Source organism: Podarcis bocagei, assembly GCF_964188305.1.
Source record: "Podarcis bocagei genome assembly, chromosome: 14".
NCBI classification, from domain to species: domain Eukaryota; kingdom Metazoa; phylum Chordata; class Lepidosauria; order Squamata; family Lacertidae; genus Podarcis; species Podarcis bocagei.
Window position 1 is genome coordinate 15,004,570 of NC_138139.1, and position 14,729 is coordinate 15,019,298.

Consider the following 14,729-nt stretch of genomic DNA (forward strand, 5'->3'; position numbering starts at 1 on the left):
TCTGCAAAAAGTGCTCAGCTTCCTTAAACATTAACTCACCTCCTGGAACTTTACAACCAGGAAAGTGAATGATACAGCACTCTTTTAAAGTGTGAATGTTGTTTTAGCTATGTGTATGGAGCACAATATCTATTAGAGCATATTTTCCATTAATTCCAAGAAACAAGATGAAGACTAAGTCAACTAAGCAAATATCCATACCTCTTAGTACTTGTTTTATCAGCTTTTACTTCTGTCTTTTTGTTAAGATCTTTCAATGAAGTGCAGAGGTATAGGTCTTTAGGTACAGATGCCACAGCAGGCATGTTAGTATATAGATATGTCTCCTCGGGAGGATGATAAAGGCTTCAAAGGGATGTTATAGGTCTTTGAATTACTCAGCAACCCTGGCTGTTTCCTGAAAAAAATAAAATTAAGATTTCAAATGGATCTTATTAACAAATACAAAGACACATCCTTTGACAATTTTATGAATGCTTGCCTACAGAAACTTTAAAAACACAAACGTGAAACGACTTTTGAAACAGCTCAAGTAAAACCAGGACTTTTCCCCCTAGAAAAAGAGGTGCTGCTACTCCAGGGTAATTTAAGCACCCCCTGAAAAAAAAAATCACTGAATAGAACTCTATTCAACCCTATTGCTTTCTCAAAAACCACCAGGTTATCAGTTTCAGCTTCCAGGCATGCATTTGATGTGGTGCAAAATTATCTGTTAGAAAATGTACTCAGACACACACAAAAAAAGGATGAGGAGAAAATACTGGCAACAAGCTCTTTTCTACAACCCTCACTATGAAGACATATTCCATTTTCACTCCATCCAGTAGTATACATATGTACCTTGTTCAATTAGTCTCAAGCAGGTAATCTTAGCTGTTTTTTCTCCCACACTGTGGATTACCAATAACAAAGACTTCATATCCTGGAAACTGGAAGCCTTTTCTAAATATAACTTCAAGGTTCAACACGTCATGTCATTATTTTTTCTCCACCACCTAAGCAGCACATTGTGATTAGGTTTTGCTGAGATTAAATGCAGTATTGCAGTAGGTATTATCCAAACAGAGGGAAATAACTCTTATAACATTACTATTACTAAAGGCTACTAACATCTGAAGAGTCATCAAAATACAGCTAGCTTAGCTTGCTCACTGTTGCGCAGATAACAGGCACATGAAAACAATTCCCATGGCGACTGTGCATCCAGTGGTCATGGGAAAAGACTTTAAATGAAGACATTGGTAATATCATAAATATTTCCCCCCCAAAATATAGACAACAGTTGCATTTGAACATCTGCACGTATGTCTGAATTGGGGAAACATATATTTTGTGTTTAACTTCCCCCTTTTAAATTATCAATTTACTTCATGTGAGAGCAAGATGAAGTCATGCACTTAAATAAACTTTTTGTTTTCATTTCATTTAATAAGTATATACTAATTACATTCCATTAGTATTCCAGTAACTTTTGTTTTAGGTTGTTTTAGTATCTGGACCATATGATTACTTCCACTGACTACACCAATATTATGTGGCAACCTGATCATAGCCTGTTTTAAGTAACTATCAACACACAAGTACCATGAACTGGGTCTCAGTAATTGTTCATACAGTGGTACCTCTAGTTGCGCACACCTCTGGTTGCGCACGCTGTGGGTTATGAGCTCCGGTAACCCGGACGTAGCTGCTCCTGGTTGCAAACTTTGCCCCGGGATGCGAGTGGAAACTGCATGCCGGATGTGCGTGAGCAGAGGGAGGCGCACTTTTGCTAATGGCGTCTCAAGTTATGGTTAGTTTTCGGTTACAAACGGACCTCCAGAATGGATTCCGTTCATAACCAGAGGTACCACTATATTTGCAAAACAGGTATCACAGAATTGTGGAGTTGGGAGGGATTCCAAGGGTCATCTAGTCCAACTCCCTGCAATGCAGGAATCTCAACTAAAGCATCCATGACAGATGGCCATCCAACCTCTGCTTAAAAACCTCCAAGGAAGGAGAAAGTACAACCTTCTGAGGCAGTTGATTCCGCTGTTGAACAGTTCTTACCATCAGCAAGTTCTTCCTGATGTTCAGTCAGAATCTCCTTTCTTGTAACTTAAAGCCATTAGTTTGGGAGCTACTCCCTGGTGCAGGAGAAAAAAAAAACTTGCTCCATCTTCCATTTGACAGTCCTTTAGATCTTTGAAGATGGCTATCATATTTCCTCTCAGTCCCCTCTTTTCCAGGCTAAGCATTCCCTCAACTGTTCCTCATAAGGCTTGGTTTCCAGACCCTTGATCATCTTGGTTGCCCTTCTCTACACATGTTCCAGCTTGTCAATATTCTTCTTAAAGTGTGGCACCCAGAGCTGGATGTGGTATTCCAGGTGTGGTCTGATCAAGGCAGAATAAAGCGTGACTATTGCTTCCCTTGATCAGGACACTATATTTCTGTTGATGCAGTCTTGAATAGCATTAGATTTTCTGCTGCCGTATGACACTGTTGACTCATCCTAACCTTATGGCCTAAATCCCCTAAATCCTTTTCAGATGTACTACTGGCAATCCAAGCGTCCCTCATCTTATATTGGTGTAGCAGGTTCTTCCTGCCCAAGCGCAGAACCAGACATTTATCCCTATTGAAATTCCTTTTATTCGTTTTGGCCCAGTTCTCCAATCTGTTATACTGAATCCCAGCTCTGTCTTCTGCTGCACTAGCTACCCCTCCCAGCTTGGTGTCTTCCACAAATTTGATGAGCATCCTCTCAATTCCTTCATCCAAGTCATTTATAAAGATGTTGAACAACAACAGGCCCAGGACAGAACCGTGTGGTACACCACTTGTCACTTTTTTCCAGGATGTTGAGGAACTATTAGTGAGCACTGTCTGGGTTAGGTCAGTCAACCAGCTACAAATCCACCTAATAGTTACCTTGTCCAGCCCACATTTTGCCAGCTTGTCCACAAGAATATCATGGGACTTTGTCAAAAGCCTTATTGAAATCAACATGCATGAAGTCTACAGCATTCCCCTGATCCACCAACTTGTAACTCTATCCAAAAAAAAAAAGAAAAAAAAGAAAAAGAAATGAGATTTGTCTGGCATGACTTATTTTTGAGAAACCCATGCTGGGTTTTAGTAATCACTGCATCCTTTTCTAAGTGCTCATAGACCAACTGTTGGATTATCTGTCCTAGGACCTTACCTGGTATCAATGTCAAGCTCAGCTGATCAGTCGGTAGTTACCTGGGTCTTCTTTTTTCCCTTTTTTGAAGATGAGGACATTTGCTTGCCTCCAGTCCACATGTTCTCCAAAAATTCTAAAGCATTATAAACAGAGGTTCTGAGATTACATCCACAAGCTCCTTTAGTACCCTTGGGTGCAGCTTACCAGGCCCTGGAGATCTGAATTCATTTAAAGTAGCTAAGTGTTCCCTTAGCATCTCTTTTCTTATATTGAGCTGCAGCTCCCTCCTTAAATCATTTATTCTGTTATCACCAGGTTGGGCATTGCTTTCCTTCTGGGTGAAGACGCAAAGTAGGTGTTGAACAGTTCTTCCTTCTCTGTCCCCAAATAGCATTTCTCCATCTTCTCCACACACAGGGCCTACTACTTGCTTGTTCTTCCTCCTGCTTTGAACATAGCCAAAGAAAGCTTTAAAAAACATTTTTAACTTCTCTTGCAAGCCTGGTCCACCTGTCATTCGCCCTGCAACTGTTGGCTACCTATGTGATTTCCCTTCCATTTCTTATACATGCCCTTCTTAAATCTCGGGTCATCTGTAAGCTCCTTATGCAGCCACACTGGTTTCCTTAGATGCCTCCAACTTTTCTTTCTTGTTGGAATTGTATGCCTTTGTGACTTCAATGTATCATCTTTAAGAAATGCCAATCCATTTTGGACTCACTTCTCTTTGAGTATTTCTGACCATGGTATCACTTAGTTCCTTAAGTTTTTTGAAATCAGTCTTCTTAAAATCCAGAGTGTTTTTACAAATACACCCAGCTTTCCATTGGTTCTATTTCATGAATCAGAAGAGACCATGATCACTTCCTCTGAAGTTTCCCAGTACTTCCATTTTGTCAAGTCACTTCCTCCCTGTTAGTGAGGACCAGGTCTAAGTTGTTGCTTCTTCCACCTTCTGGTAAATGAATTGTCAGCAAGGCAATTGAGGAATTTGTTGGACCTTACATTCTTGGCAGAGTTTGAGTTCCCATAGATATTGAGGTAGTTGAAGCCTCCCATGACTACTGTATCTCTCATCTTTGAATGTCTGGTAATATGCTGTAGGAAGGCATCACCCAAATCTTCAGTCTGGCTTGGAAGTCTATAGCAAACAGCCACAGTAAGGTCACTGTTGCTTCCCTTTCCTACAGTTTTTACCCATATACTCTCAATTGGCCTTCCTTCATTATGCCCTTTCCTTCAAGTGTGTAGAAGCTGGTGTTAAAAGTAATAAGCAGTACTACAATGTTCTTACCATTTATTGCTTGCATTTACACATGAACTGTCATTAACACATAAGCACAGGAAGAGGAAACAAGGATACACTTCCTACATTCCCCACATATATACTGTGTCGTAAGACTGAGGAAGAGTCAGCTAGCAAAACCAATACCTCTACTATAACCAGCCACGAACATAATCAGACAGTCAACAAGGTAGGTAGAGTATCAACCAGTCAACAATCGGCTCTGTCAGAGTATAAATATTATGAATTCAACATCCATCTTTCTCCTGGCTACTTTATCCTTCGGTATTTACACAGTTGCTGCTATATATGTTTTAAAGTCCATGATATTCCTATAATTTCACTGCCTGGAGTCTCCCATGTGAAGACACCACCATGTACTCATGCTCCTAGAACCTGTATGTCAGAGCTTTCCAAACTTTTCATGTTGGTGACACACTTTTTAGAAATGCATCATTTCGTGACACAGTAATTCAGTTTTACTAGCAAGGTAAAGGGACCCCTGACCATTAGGTCCAGTCGTGACCGACTCTGGGGTTGCGGCGCTCATCTCGCTTTATTGGCCGAGGGAGCTGGCGTACAGCTTCCGGGTCATGTGGCCAGCATGACTAAGCCGCTTCTGGCAAACCAGAGCAGCACACGGAAACGCCGTTTACCTTCCCGCCGGAGCAGCACCTATTTATCTACTTGCACTTGACATCCTTTCGAACTGCTAGATGGGCAGGAGCAGGGACCGAGCAATGGGAGCTCACCCCATTGCGGGGATTCAAACCGCTGACCTTCTGATCGGCAAGCCCTAGGCTCTGTGGTTTAGATCACAGCGCCACCTCACCCCATTTTATTAGCAAACCAGAGGTTAAACTACCCCTTTTCCAGCCCAGGAGGAGCACAGGAAGCATTCGCATGACACAGCTACACACGGCAGCTGACACACTTAACATGTCACGACATAAAGTTTGGAAAGATCTGCTGTATGTTCTCGTGCTCCTAGAACATGTACAGACATCCCAAGAACTCTCCCTCTTGGCATAACTTATTGGCACAATTATCCAATTTAAGCTTCTGCTTAAATTCAGTCTCAACGCATGGAAAGGTTTGGGAGGCATTACTTACTATAAATCCACAACACGCAAGTTAAAACCGTGAGCACACACCGCTTACTTCACAGAACTACTTCCGCACATGAATTTCCATTACTAGCGTAAGACAATTCTGCATCACTACAAATGCATGTATGGAGGAAGAGGAGCCAAACACTGGAACGTGACACACACTCACCTACAGGTCAGATCCTCCATGTGTGAATTTCATCATGGGTAAAGTCACCCCAATGATGTTTTGCAAGCTTCCTACTGGCCTTGTTTGATGTTTTATTGTGTTTTTAATATTCTGTTGGGAGCCGCCCAGAGTGGCTGGGGAAACCCAGCCAGATGGGCAGGGTATGTATGTATAAATAAATATTATTATTATTACCACTACTACTATTATTATTACTATTGTTATTATTATTATGTGTACACCCATTTCTGTTTAAGCATATGCTTAGAAGGGCATATATACAGCGTGGATGGGCCAAACCGGCATTTGAAAACACGCCTGTCACATAAAGGCTCCAGGAAACTAGCCAGGATTGGCTGCGGTTCCCTGCTGATCACGCTTGGGGGGAGGTTAAACACGAGTAACGTGTGAATGCAACCTCCCAGGTCACTCACCAAGGTGACATTTTAATGGACGTCGTTGGGGGGGGGGGAGAGATGACTCCCGCGGTTCCCCCCTTCATTTCCCCTTTTTCTGCTCGGTATGGACTTTCTCTCAATTCCTTATTCCTTATGCCTCCCGTCATCTCGCGGCCTCCGCCCATTCCCACCTCACAACCCGAGTCTCCCCAACGCCGCCACCCCGGGCTCCTCCTTGCGGGCCCACAGAAGGGCCAACACGGACACCCCGCCGTCTCGTGTGAGCCGAGCCCCACAGACGCGTGTCGGGTCTCCCCTCCGTACCCCCTCCTCCCCCGCCAGCAAGCCTCGTTCTCCGGGCTCCAGACCAGCTTGCCCACGCCGGGGTCCTTCCTGAGGTAAAAGAGGGCAGGCCGCTCCGCCTCACAGAGGCCTTTCCCGGCCCGCTCGGCTCCAGCGCACTCACCTGAGCTTCGGGGGTCTCGCAGCAGCAGCAGCCTTCGCCACCACCTCTCCCTCCTCCCTTCGACCCGGCCCAGGCCCATGTCCCAGAGGCGAAACGCCGGAGGGAAGATGGGCTGGAGGACGGCCTTCGCTTCCGAGGCGGAACTGGGCTGAGGCGGCGGAGAGGCGGCCCGTGGGCGGGGATAGGGGTGGTTCTTTCCTCAGCGGCGGGGCTCGGGCCCAGCCTCCCTGGCAAAGGGGCTGGGCTGCGGGAATGGCTTACTTACTCGTAGGGAAGCGTGTGTTGGGGTAGCCGACTGATAAACAGCAGCCACCAAATCTTTATTTTTAATTTTTGTTCAGGGTTTCAAGAGTGTATATATGAGGTGGGGAACTTTATGGACGGGGTTTTGCCCGTCTTTTCTCTGAAGGATTCGCCTGCCAAAAATTTAGTCCTTTTGGGAAAGCAGAACTGCTTTCTTTTGTGAATTATAGGGAAAGAACTATCGGTTTTTATCATATGTGGTGGTCTTGTAATAAGGATCAGTGCCGGATTTACGTATAAACTAAAGCTATAGCTTAGGCCCCATTTTCCTGGGGGACCCGAAAAAAAAATTAAAGGGAAAACCCCCTAGATGTACATTTCCAAAATATAATAAACAAATAAAATAAAACCTACATGCAGCAACAGTGTTTTGTGTTGTGCAGGTTCCTATGACGCAAGTAATGGGCCCTGCCTGCTCGCCTGCTCACTAAAATATCACTGGTTTGCTAATTTCTATCTATAAAAATTATGGACTTTGCATTCTGCATGGACTTTTCAACAATTACTTTGATAAAATACATTTTTTGTTATGTGCAGATGGCTTTAGATACCTATTAGGTCCATAAATTACCATATATAGCATATATTCAACACAAAAAACAGCAGCAATTTGTTGTTGACAAAGGACAGCTGGACATATAAAGGGCCCCACTACCTTCAGTAGCTTAGGGCCTCATCAAACCTAAATCCAGCCCTGAGTAAGGTTAAAGCTTACTGGGAAATGATATACAATGAATTGAAAAGGATGTTCAAAATAACCTTTGTAAAAAAACAAAACCAACAGCTTTTTGGGGGGAATTATAGGGACAGAATTACCAAAAATGTATAGAAACTTATTCTTGTATGCTATTACAGTGGCAAGAATGTTACTCACCCCAAAATTTTAAGCAGCAAAGGAAGAATGGATGCAAAAACTTATGGAATATGCAGAAATGGCAAAACTTGCAGGAAGACTCTTTATAAAACTCTTTATAAAACTCTTTATAAAAGAATGGAAATGGTTTATTGAATATTTACAGATCAATTGTAAACAGATGAGAACACTGGCAGGATTGTTGTAATAATGTGCAGTTTCAGAAGAGCATATATTTTAAAGATGAATAAAGGAGCAAATTAAGGTAATTTGGAGTATGCAGAAGATATTAAAAATACATTTAAGGATCCACAGAAAGGGGGTAGGAATTCAAGTTGTGAAATGTTAAAATGATTGTAAAATTAGTGAATGTATAAACCTGAAGCATAAATAAAATTTAAAAAGCAAGCAGAGCTGCTTCAAGCAGCAAAAGGCAACCATCAGATACAGTATGATGTACTGTAGGTTTTTTTGTTTTTATGTTGTTGTAAAGTACCCTGATTTATGAGGAAGATGAGTTCTTTGTGAACTTCTAAAATGTTGCCTTTCGCTTTCCAGTTCTCCAATAATTAAAGCAGTTGCTGGATTCCTGTGAAATAATGAACCCACAAGCTTTTGGTAATGTCCCGTTGCTGTAGATGGCTGAACTATCCATGCTGTGCAACTTTTAAGATGGCAAACTTTCTGTTTCCCCTATTGCAAAATAACTGAACAAACTCAAAGATCTGAGCTTCTTGGAAATAACCAATACATTGCAATTTTTCTACTCCAGAAAGTCTGCCCAGTCATTTTGCTAGTGAATCGCCATCTCATAGATGTTGGGAAGAACAGACAAAATAAAACTTATAAAACATTTTGCAAGCCCCAGCATACTTTTTAGTTACTGAGGTTAGTTGGACTAGTTGTTGAGCAAACATATTTAGATTGGAGGCTTACTAATTCTCTTTGGTTCCACAGTAGGCTTCTGCACTCGGGATTGCTCTGTAAAATGGGTGAAAAGGGTTACTTTGAATTGCAAACTCCACAGGAAAACTGGGTGGAGAGGTTGAGTCAACAAGAGGGCTGTAGTGGAATTTTTAAGTGGAGGCACAAGCTTTGTGCTATTTTGATTATAGGAATTTGCTTTCAGTCTTATCTTTGGGACTACAGTACAATGGCAGGGTGTCCTAAACTCATATTCTTTGTCTCCTCGCTGCAAAGCTACATAAGCAAAGTCCATAATCTGACCCCAAATAAAAATAGCAGAGAAGTGTTAGGAACAGTTTGGGAATGGAGAAGGCATCCCACATTGAAATTTTATTTGCACCTAGCAATGTTAAAACATCATTAGGGTGAAGCAGTTAGTGGCCCAGAGTTCATCATATGATCCCTCACATTTAAGAAATTAATACCACTTTACCAGCCTTCTCAAATATTTCCATAATTATTCATACTGTAAAAGTAAAACTTGAACTAGAGAGAAACTACGTTCAGGTTTTATCAGATAAAAACACACCAGTCTTGCTTATACAAGCAGCAGCAAAGCACATTATGGATTCTTTTCTCCTTATGAAATGTCACCACACAGGATGCTCCATGGTATTATAAAACAGCAGTTATAAAACAAGTGATCAATCTGTAGCATGCCTAATACAGATATGGCATGCATAAAGATAAAAAAGGTAAAGGACCCCTGACAGTTAAGTCCAGTTTAGTCGCAGACAACTCTGGGGTTGCATGCTCATCTCGCTCTAGAGGCCGTGAGCCGGCGCCGTCCGAAGATACTTCTGGGTCACGTGGCCAGCGTGACGAAGCTGCAGCTTCGTGGTCAGCACCAGCGCAGCACACGGAAACACCGTTTACCTTCCCACTATAAAGCGGTCCCTATTTATCTACTTGCACTTAATAGTGCTTTCGAACTGCTAGGTGGGCAGGAGCTGGGACCGAACGACGGGAGCTCACTCTGCCACGGGGATTCGAACCGCCAACCATACGATCGGCAAGTCCTAGGCACTGAGGTTTTACCCACAGTGCCACCCGCGTCCCAATCTTGTTTAGGAATCAGTAATTCTATTGTCAAGCAGAAGCTCCCTTATTGTACAGTATTAGTTCCATTTGGCCAGGTTAGAAGCACCAGTAATTAAAACTCTACGAACAAACATTTTGTCCTGCACCCAACTACTGGTAGTTTCCAATACCAGAAACACTTGTTCCATTTGCAGAAATATCTATAGGAACAATGAAGTTGAAGAAACAATACTCAACTGTCCCGTCGATGTTTGGCAGGTGTCTGCAAGATCTACATTGCATTTGAAAGAGCTATCTTATCTAGGCAATGAAATCTCTTCCTTGACACTGATGCCCCATGGAACAGCCCCTGCAAATTTACTTATGGCACGTTGTTTTGTCATTTCACATTTAATGTGTATATGAAACCAGGTGAGAAATTTACACCCATTAGTGTGTGGGTAGAACCTATCTCTTTCTACCTCCCTCTCCAGACCTGCCCGCTCAGTTCTTTCACCACTAATATAATGGATAGTGTTAGATTGAACCCAAATCCTACTTAACCATGATGCTTACTAGATTACCTTGGGCCAAGCCTACCTCACAGGATAAGTGGAGAAGAGAAAGATCATGTGACACCCTGGGCTCCTTGGAAGACAAAAACCGCAATAAAACTCATTAACAGGATAGCTCATGGAGAAAGAATGACATACAGGGTATCATATCAGGTAAAGGGACCCCTGACTGTTAGGTCCAGTCGTGGACGACTCTGGGGTTGCGGCGCTCATCTCGCTTTAAAGGTCGAGGGAGCTGGCGTACAGCTTCCTGGTCATGTGGCCAGCATGACTAAGCCGCTTCTGGTGAACCAGAGCAGTGCACAGAAATGCCATTTACCTTCCCGCCGGAATGGCACCTATTTATCTACTTGCACTTTGACATGCTTTCAAACTGCTAGTTCGAGGAGCAGGGACCGAGCAACGGGAGCTCACCTCGTCGCGGGTATTCGAACCGCCGACCTTCTGATCAGCAAGCCCTAGGCTCTGTGGTTTAACCCACAGCACCACCCGCACCCATCGTATCAAGTAACATACTGGTAATTTAATGGTACTCTGAAAGTACTTTCTATTGCTTTTTGCTTGCTTTAGAAAAAAACAAAAAACAGAAGCTAAATAGTAAAAGAGAGATGCGGTTGAAATAAGGAAGTTGAGAATGAGTTTTTCACTACTTCCCAAAAACATTTGTTCCCAAAGACAGAATTGGAAAGAGTTAGACTACCAGCAAATTTTATGCTTGTAGGGAGTTTTCAGGAAAAGGAACCATTAGGAAAGCTTGGAATACTAATCCATTTAAAGTGAATCTTTTCCACAAATTAAGATTTTCTGCCAGTCTCTAAAACACAGATGTTTAGAACTTTTATTCCTCAAGCTCAATTTACTTACTTACTTTACAATATTTAACAACTCAAATCCCTGATGCAGGTATAAGACACTTGTGGTTCTCCATAGTTGGATTCAAACTCCCATTAGCCCCAGTCAGCAAGGATCAGGGATTAAAATGGTAATCTAGTAACATCCGGAGGGCTACAGGTTACCTACCCCTGCCCTGAAAAAATCTTCACAGTATACCTTTTCTCATGCCAGTTACAGTTCTGACTGACTCACAATATTTTCTTCCTATAGTGGTTTTGCAATTGACAATAATGTGGTGGCTCCTTGTGTGTGGAAAGCTCTCCCCAGGGAGGCTCATCTTTGTTACTGATCTTTAGGCACCAGGCAAAAACATTCTTCTTCAACCAGGCCTTTGGCTGTTAACACATCTATTGTCTTTTTCTATTATTTATTAAATTTACAGCATTAAAAACACAGCAACTTGGATTCTCAGGCCATACTGTAAAAGGCCCTGTACTATCTGGAAAAGCTTTGTCAGACAGCATAGTGAGGATGCAATGGTGGCAGTAAAGTATTGCTTCTTTGCTGCCTTCACTGACAAGGAGTAGGCTTGGTAATAAGCCCTCAGAAGTGTTCAACAGCATTCAACTGGAGTTTTCCTCCACTTGCGTTTAAGCAGTCTTCCAACTTGTTTCATGGCTCTGAACTCTGGAGTATACCAAGGAGCCAAGCAGGCTCTATGAAGCAGGAGAGCCTTTTGGATATTTCACAAGTTGGCCAAGGCTTTAAAAGAAACAGCTGTCTTGTCAGCTGGAAAATCTCCCCAAGCTGTCTGGAACTCAACTGGATCCATCAGCTTCTGAGGGCAGACCATTCTGCACATTCATCATTCTTGTTTTTTGTTGATAACTGTTAATTTTTTGCGGGGAGACTGATGATAAAACTGCACTGCTGCAACTATGTTCCAGTTACCCACTCACAATACAGTCGTACCTTGGTTTTCGAACAGAATGCGTTCCGGGAGTCCATTCAACTCCCGGAATGGTTCGGAAACCAAGGCGCAGCTCCCATTTGGCTGCAGGAGTGTCCTGCAGCCAATCAGAAGCCACTCTGGATGTTCAGCTTTCAAAATCATTCAAAAACCCAGAACTCTCACTTCCAGTTTTCAATCGTTTGGGAGCCAAAATGTACAAGTACGAAGGCGTTCAGCAACCAAGGTACAACTGTAGTCAGAATCTTTTTTTAGTGCACACTCATTTTTTGGATTGGCTCCTATCTGTACAGCCATGATAAACATAAATTTTTATGTTTCATTTTTCATAATCACAGAAAACAGAGACAGGTTCGTAAACCTCTTGGCCTCCGTAGTCACTGCTTCAATCCCCATCACTCAAGCTCTCTTCTGCTTTCAACTCCAGTAATTTCCCCCCAGTGATCATGGCTCTACAACCTCTATGATACAGTAAATCAGGTATTTCTATTATTTCTAATGTGTGTTTTTCTGAGCAATGAAGTACATTTTTTGAACAGCAGCAGCTTCATCCAAAGTTACTCAGAATTCATAGATTTGTATGCTGACTTGTTGGTTTGCAGATTTGTGTCCTTGATGGCCCATGCTGAATGATACACCTTTTTTTTTAAGAGATAGGTGATCCTCAAATTGTTCCATTGTTTTGTTATCTCTAAAGGGAAAAAGAGAGTACTAATCAGTAATGTAACCCGTATACTTGATACAGCCTTATTAATTAATTGCATCAAATAATGCAGCTACATCACCAAAACTGTAGTTGGTTGGGATAAACAAGCATCTGCATTGATGTAACTCACATGGATACACTCATGCCCGCCTTAATAAAGATTCCCCTACATAGTCTTCAATCTCTGGATCTCTGCCTGAATCCTTGAAACTGACATTACCATGCCATATCACATAATGATTTGGGTCTTATCTGAGAACAGCTAAACCTCTGAAAGCAGTCATTATTTTTACCTGCACTAGCTACTGCAACAGAAGATACCATTTGGATTAAAAGCCCATTCCGTTCAGCAACCTGTTCATCAAAATGCAGGGTTTCAGACTTAAGGTCCTACATCAGACACAAATAAGGACCTGGTTTGCAAGTGGAAATGTAGGGCAAGAGAGGACTAGAAGAACAGGACAAATGTGGGAGCAGTTTGTGCGGTAACCACCTGTTTTTTTCACAGAACAGCATCAGGTTGGTTTCAGTGGATGAACAATGAAAGCACAGCTTTGCTGATGGTACTGCAAGAAACACTTCACAAAAACACGTTCATAGGCCTGGAATCAAGATATCAGCAAGATATCCCAAGATATCTGGGAGTCTGTCTGCACTTGGCTTGCAGCCTGCATTCACTACTGACCCTGCAGATATTCTGCTGTTACAAGGCACAGTGGAAGCTGTCATGTGGCCAACATAAAGCACTCAGAATCTTATAGGAAACTTACTAAATACAAAGTATATTTTATTAAATTTACAATATATTTTGAAACGTGGTTTGTTCTGAGCTGCCCAGAGCACAATGATTGCAGTGAATTGACAGGGCATGGTTTCTTCATAAAACACACATACAATGCTCCCCACCCCATTCACCAGGCTTGATGAAGATTGCTCATTTTGTGGGGTCCTAGTAATGGTATTACCCCACTATTCCTTTTTTGGATTTTCCCTAATTACAGTAAGGCTGTGCACACACCATACATCCAAAGCACACTCCAGCCTCTGTCGAAGAATTCTGGCAAGTTATTAAAGGTATTGGGAATTTCAGTGTGTGTGCGTGCGCGCGCAAACTTTTCCCATGATTTTTTTTTGGGGGGGGGCGTGCTTTGCTTGAAGTGCATGGCTGCGCACACTGCCCAACAGAGGTACCCTACTTATTTTCTAATTTAAGTTTATGAAGTGGCTTTCTTTCACCTACGATCCTATGCAGACCTACTTGCGAGTAAGCCATACTGCACCGAGCAGCATACAGACACAAGCTTGCTTTTTTAAATTTTGCACTCTCATATACGTTGCCCTGGAAACGAAACACACTGAAACATAGAGGTTTTGCACAGGATCTCACTGCGAACTCACGGCCCACTCCTACACGTGTCTGCTCAGAAGGAAGACCTACGAAGCTACTCCTAGGTAGGTGGCATGGGACTGCAACCTGAACATTAATACTCCTCGCTGGGACCTCTTGATTTACTATCCTAGAGCTGAAAAAGACCTAACGCCCTCGGTGAAGCGCCTGTTGAGGACCCTAAGCACGCCTCCCCTTCTGAACCCGTCCCCACCCCCTCCGCCGTTCAGGCGGGAAAAGAAAACCCCCAACGGCAGAAGATGGCGGCTCCCTTTCTCGCCTCGGCTCCCCCTCCCTTCTTCCGGGCTCTGCGCGTGCGCCGTGCGCCTCCTCCAACGGCCGTATCCCTCCGCCGCTTCCCCCCTCTTTTGTCCACCGACCGTTTGTGCGGTAAAATAATCCCGCGCCCCGATGAGGGCGAAAGCGCGCCCTCCGGTTCGCAAGCTCGGGGGCGCGGTCCCTTCCCCGTTTCCACAAGGGGAGGGTATTCCTCAGGAGAGGCGCCTCAGCGCGGCC

The 14,729-nt window shown here is 43.1% G+C and overlaps 1 protein-coding gene and 1 long non-coding RNA gene across 4 annotated transcripts in view; both read right to left on the bottom strand.

Annotated features, from left to right (window-relative positions):
* Positions 1-6,791, bottom strand: part of USP8 (ubiquitin specific peptidase 8) — a 32,914-nt gene extending 26,123 nt beyond the window's left edge. Inside the window, exons 1-2 of one of the 3 annotated variants that reach the window (XM_081169992.1) lie at positions 6,600-6,791; positions 202-397 (exon numbers count right to left, since the gene is read on the bottom strand). In XM_081169992.1, coding sequence (XP_081026118.1) covers positions 202-305 — 104 coding nt within the window. In that variant the 5' untranslated portion in view covers positions 306-397; positions 6,600-6,791. The remainder of the gene's footprint in view (positions 1-201; positions 398-6,599) is intronic. The other 2 variants (XM_081169991.1, XM_081169993.1) reach the window with 2 other exon arrangements.
* A 4,216-nt stretch (positions 6,792-11,007) lies between these two features.
* On the bottom strand, positions 11,008-14,585 carry LOC308573299. The gene is made up of 2 exons (XR_014002010.1): positions 14,085-14,585; positions 11,008-12,809 (listed from the first exon to the last, which is right to left on the bottom strand). It is a non-coding gene; the product is annotated as an uncharacterized lncRNA (long non-coding RNA).
* Between the last annotated feature and the right edge of the window lie 144 nt (positions 14,586-14,729).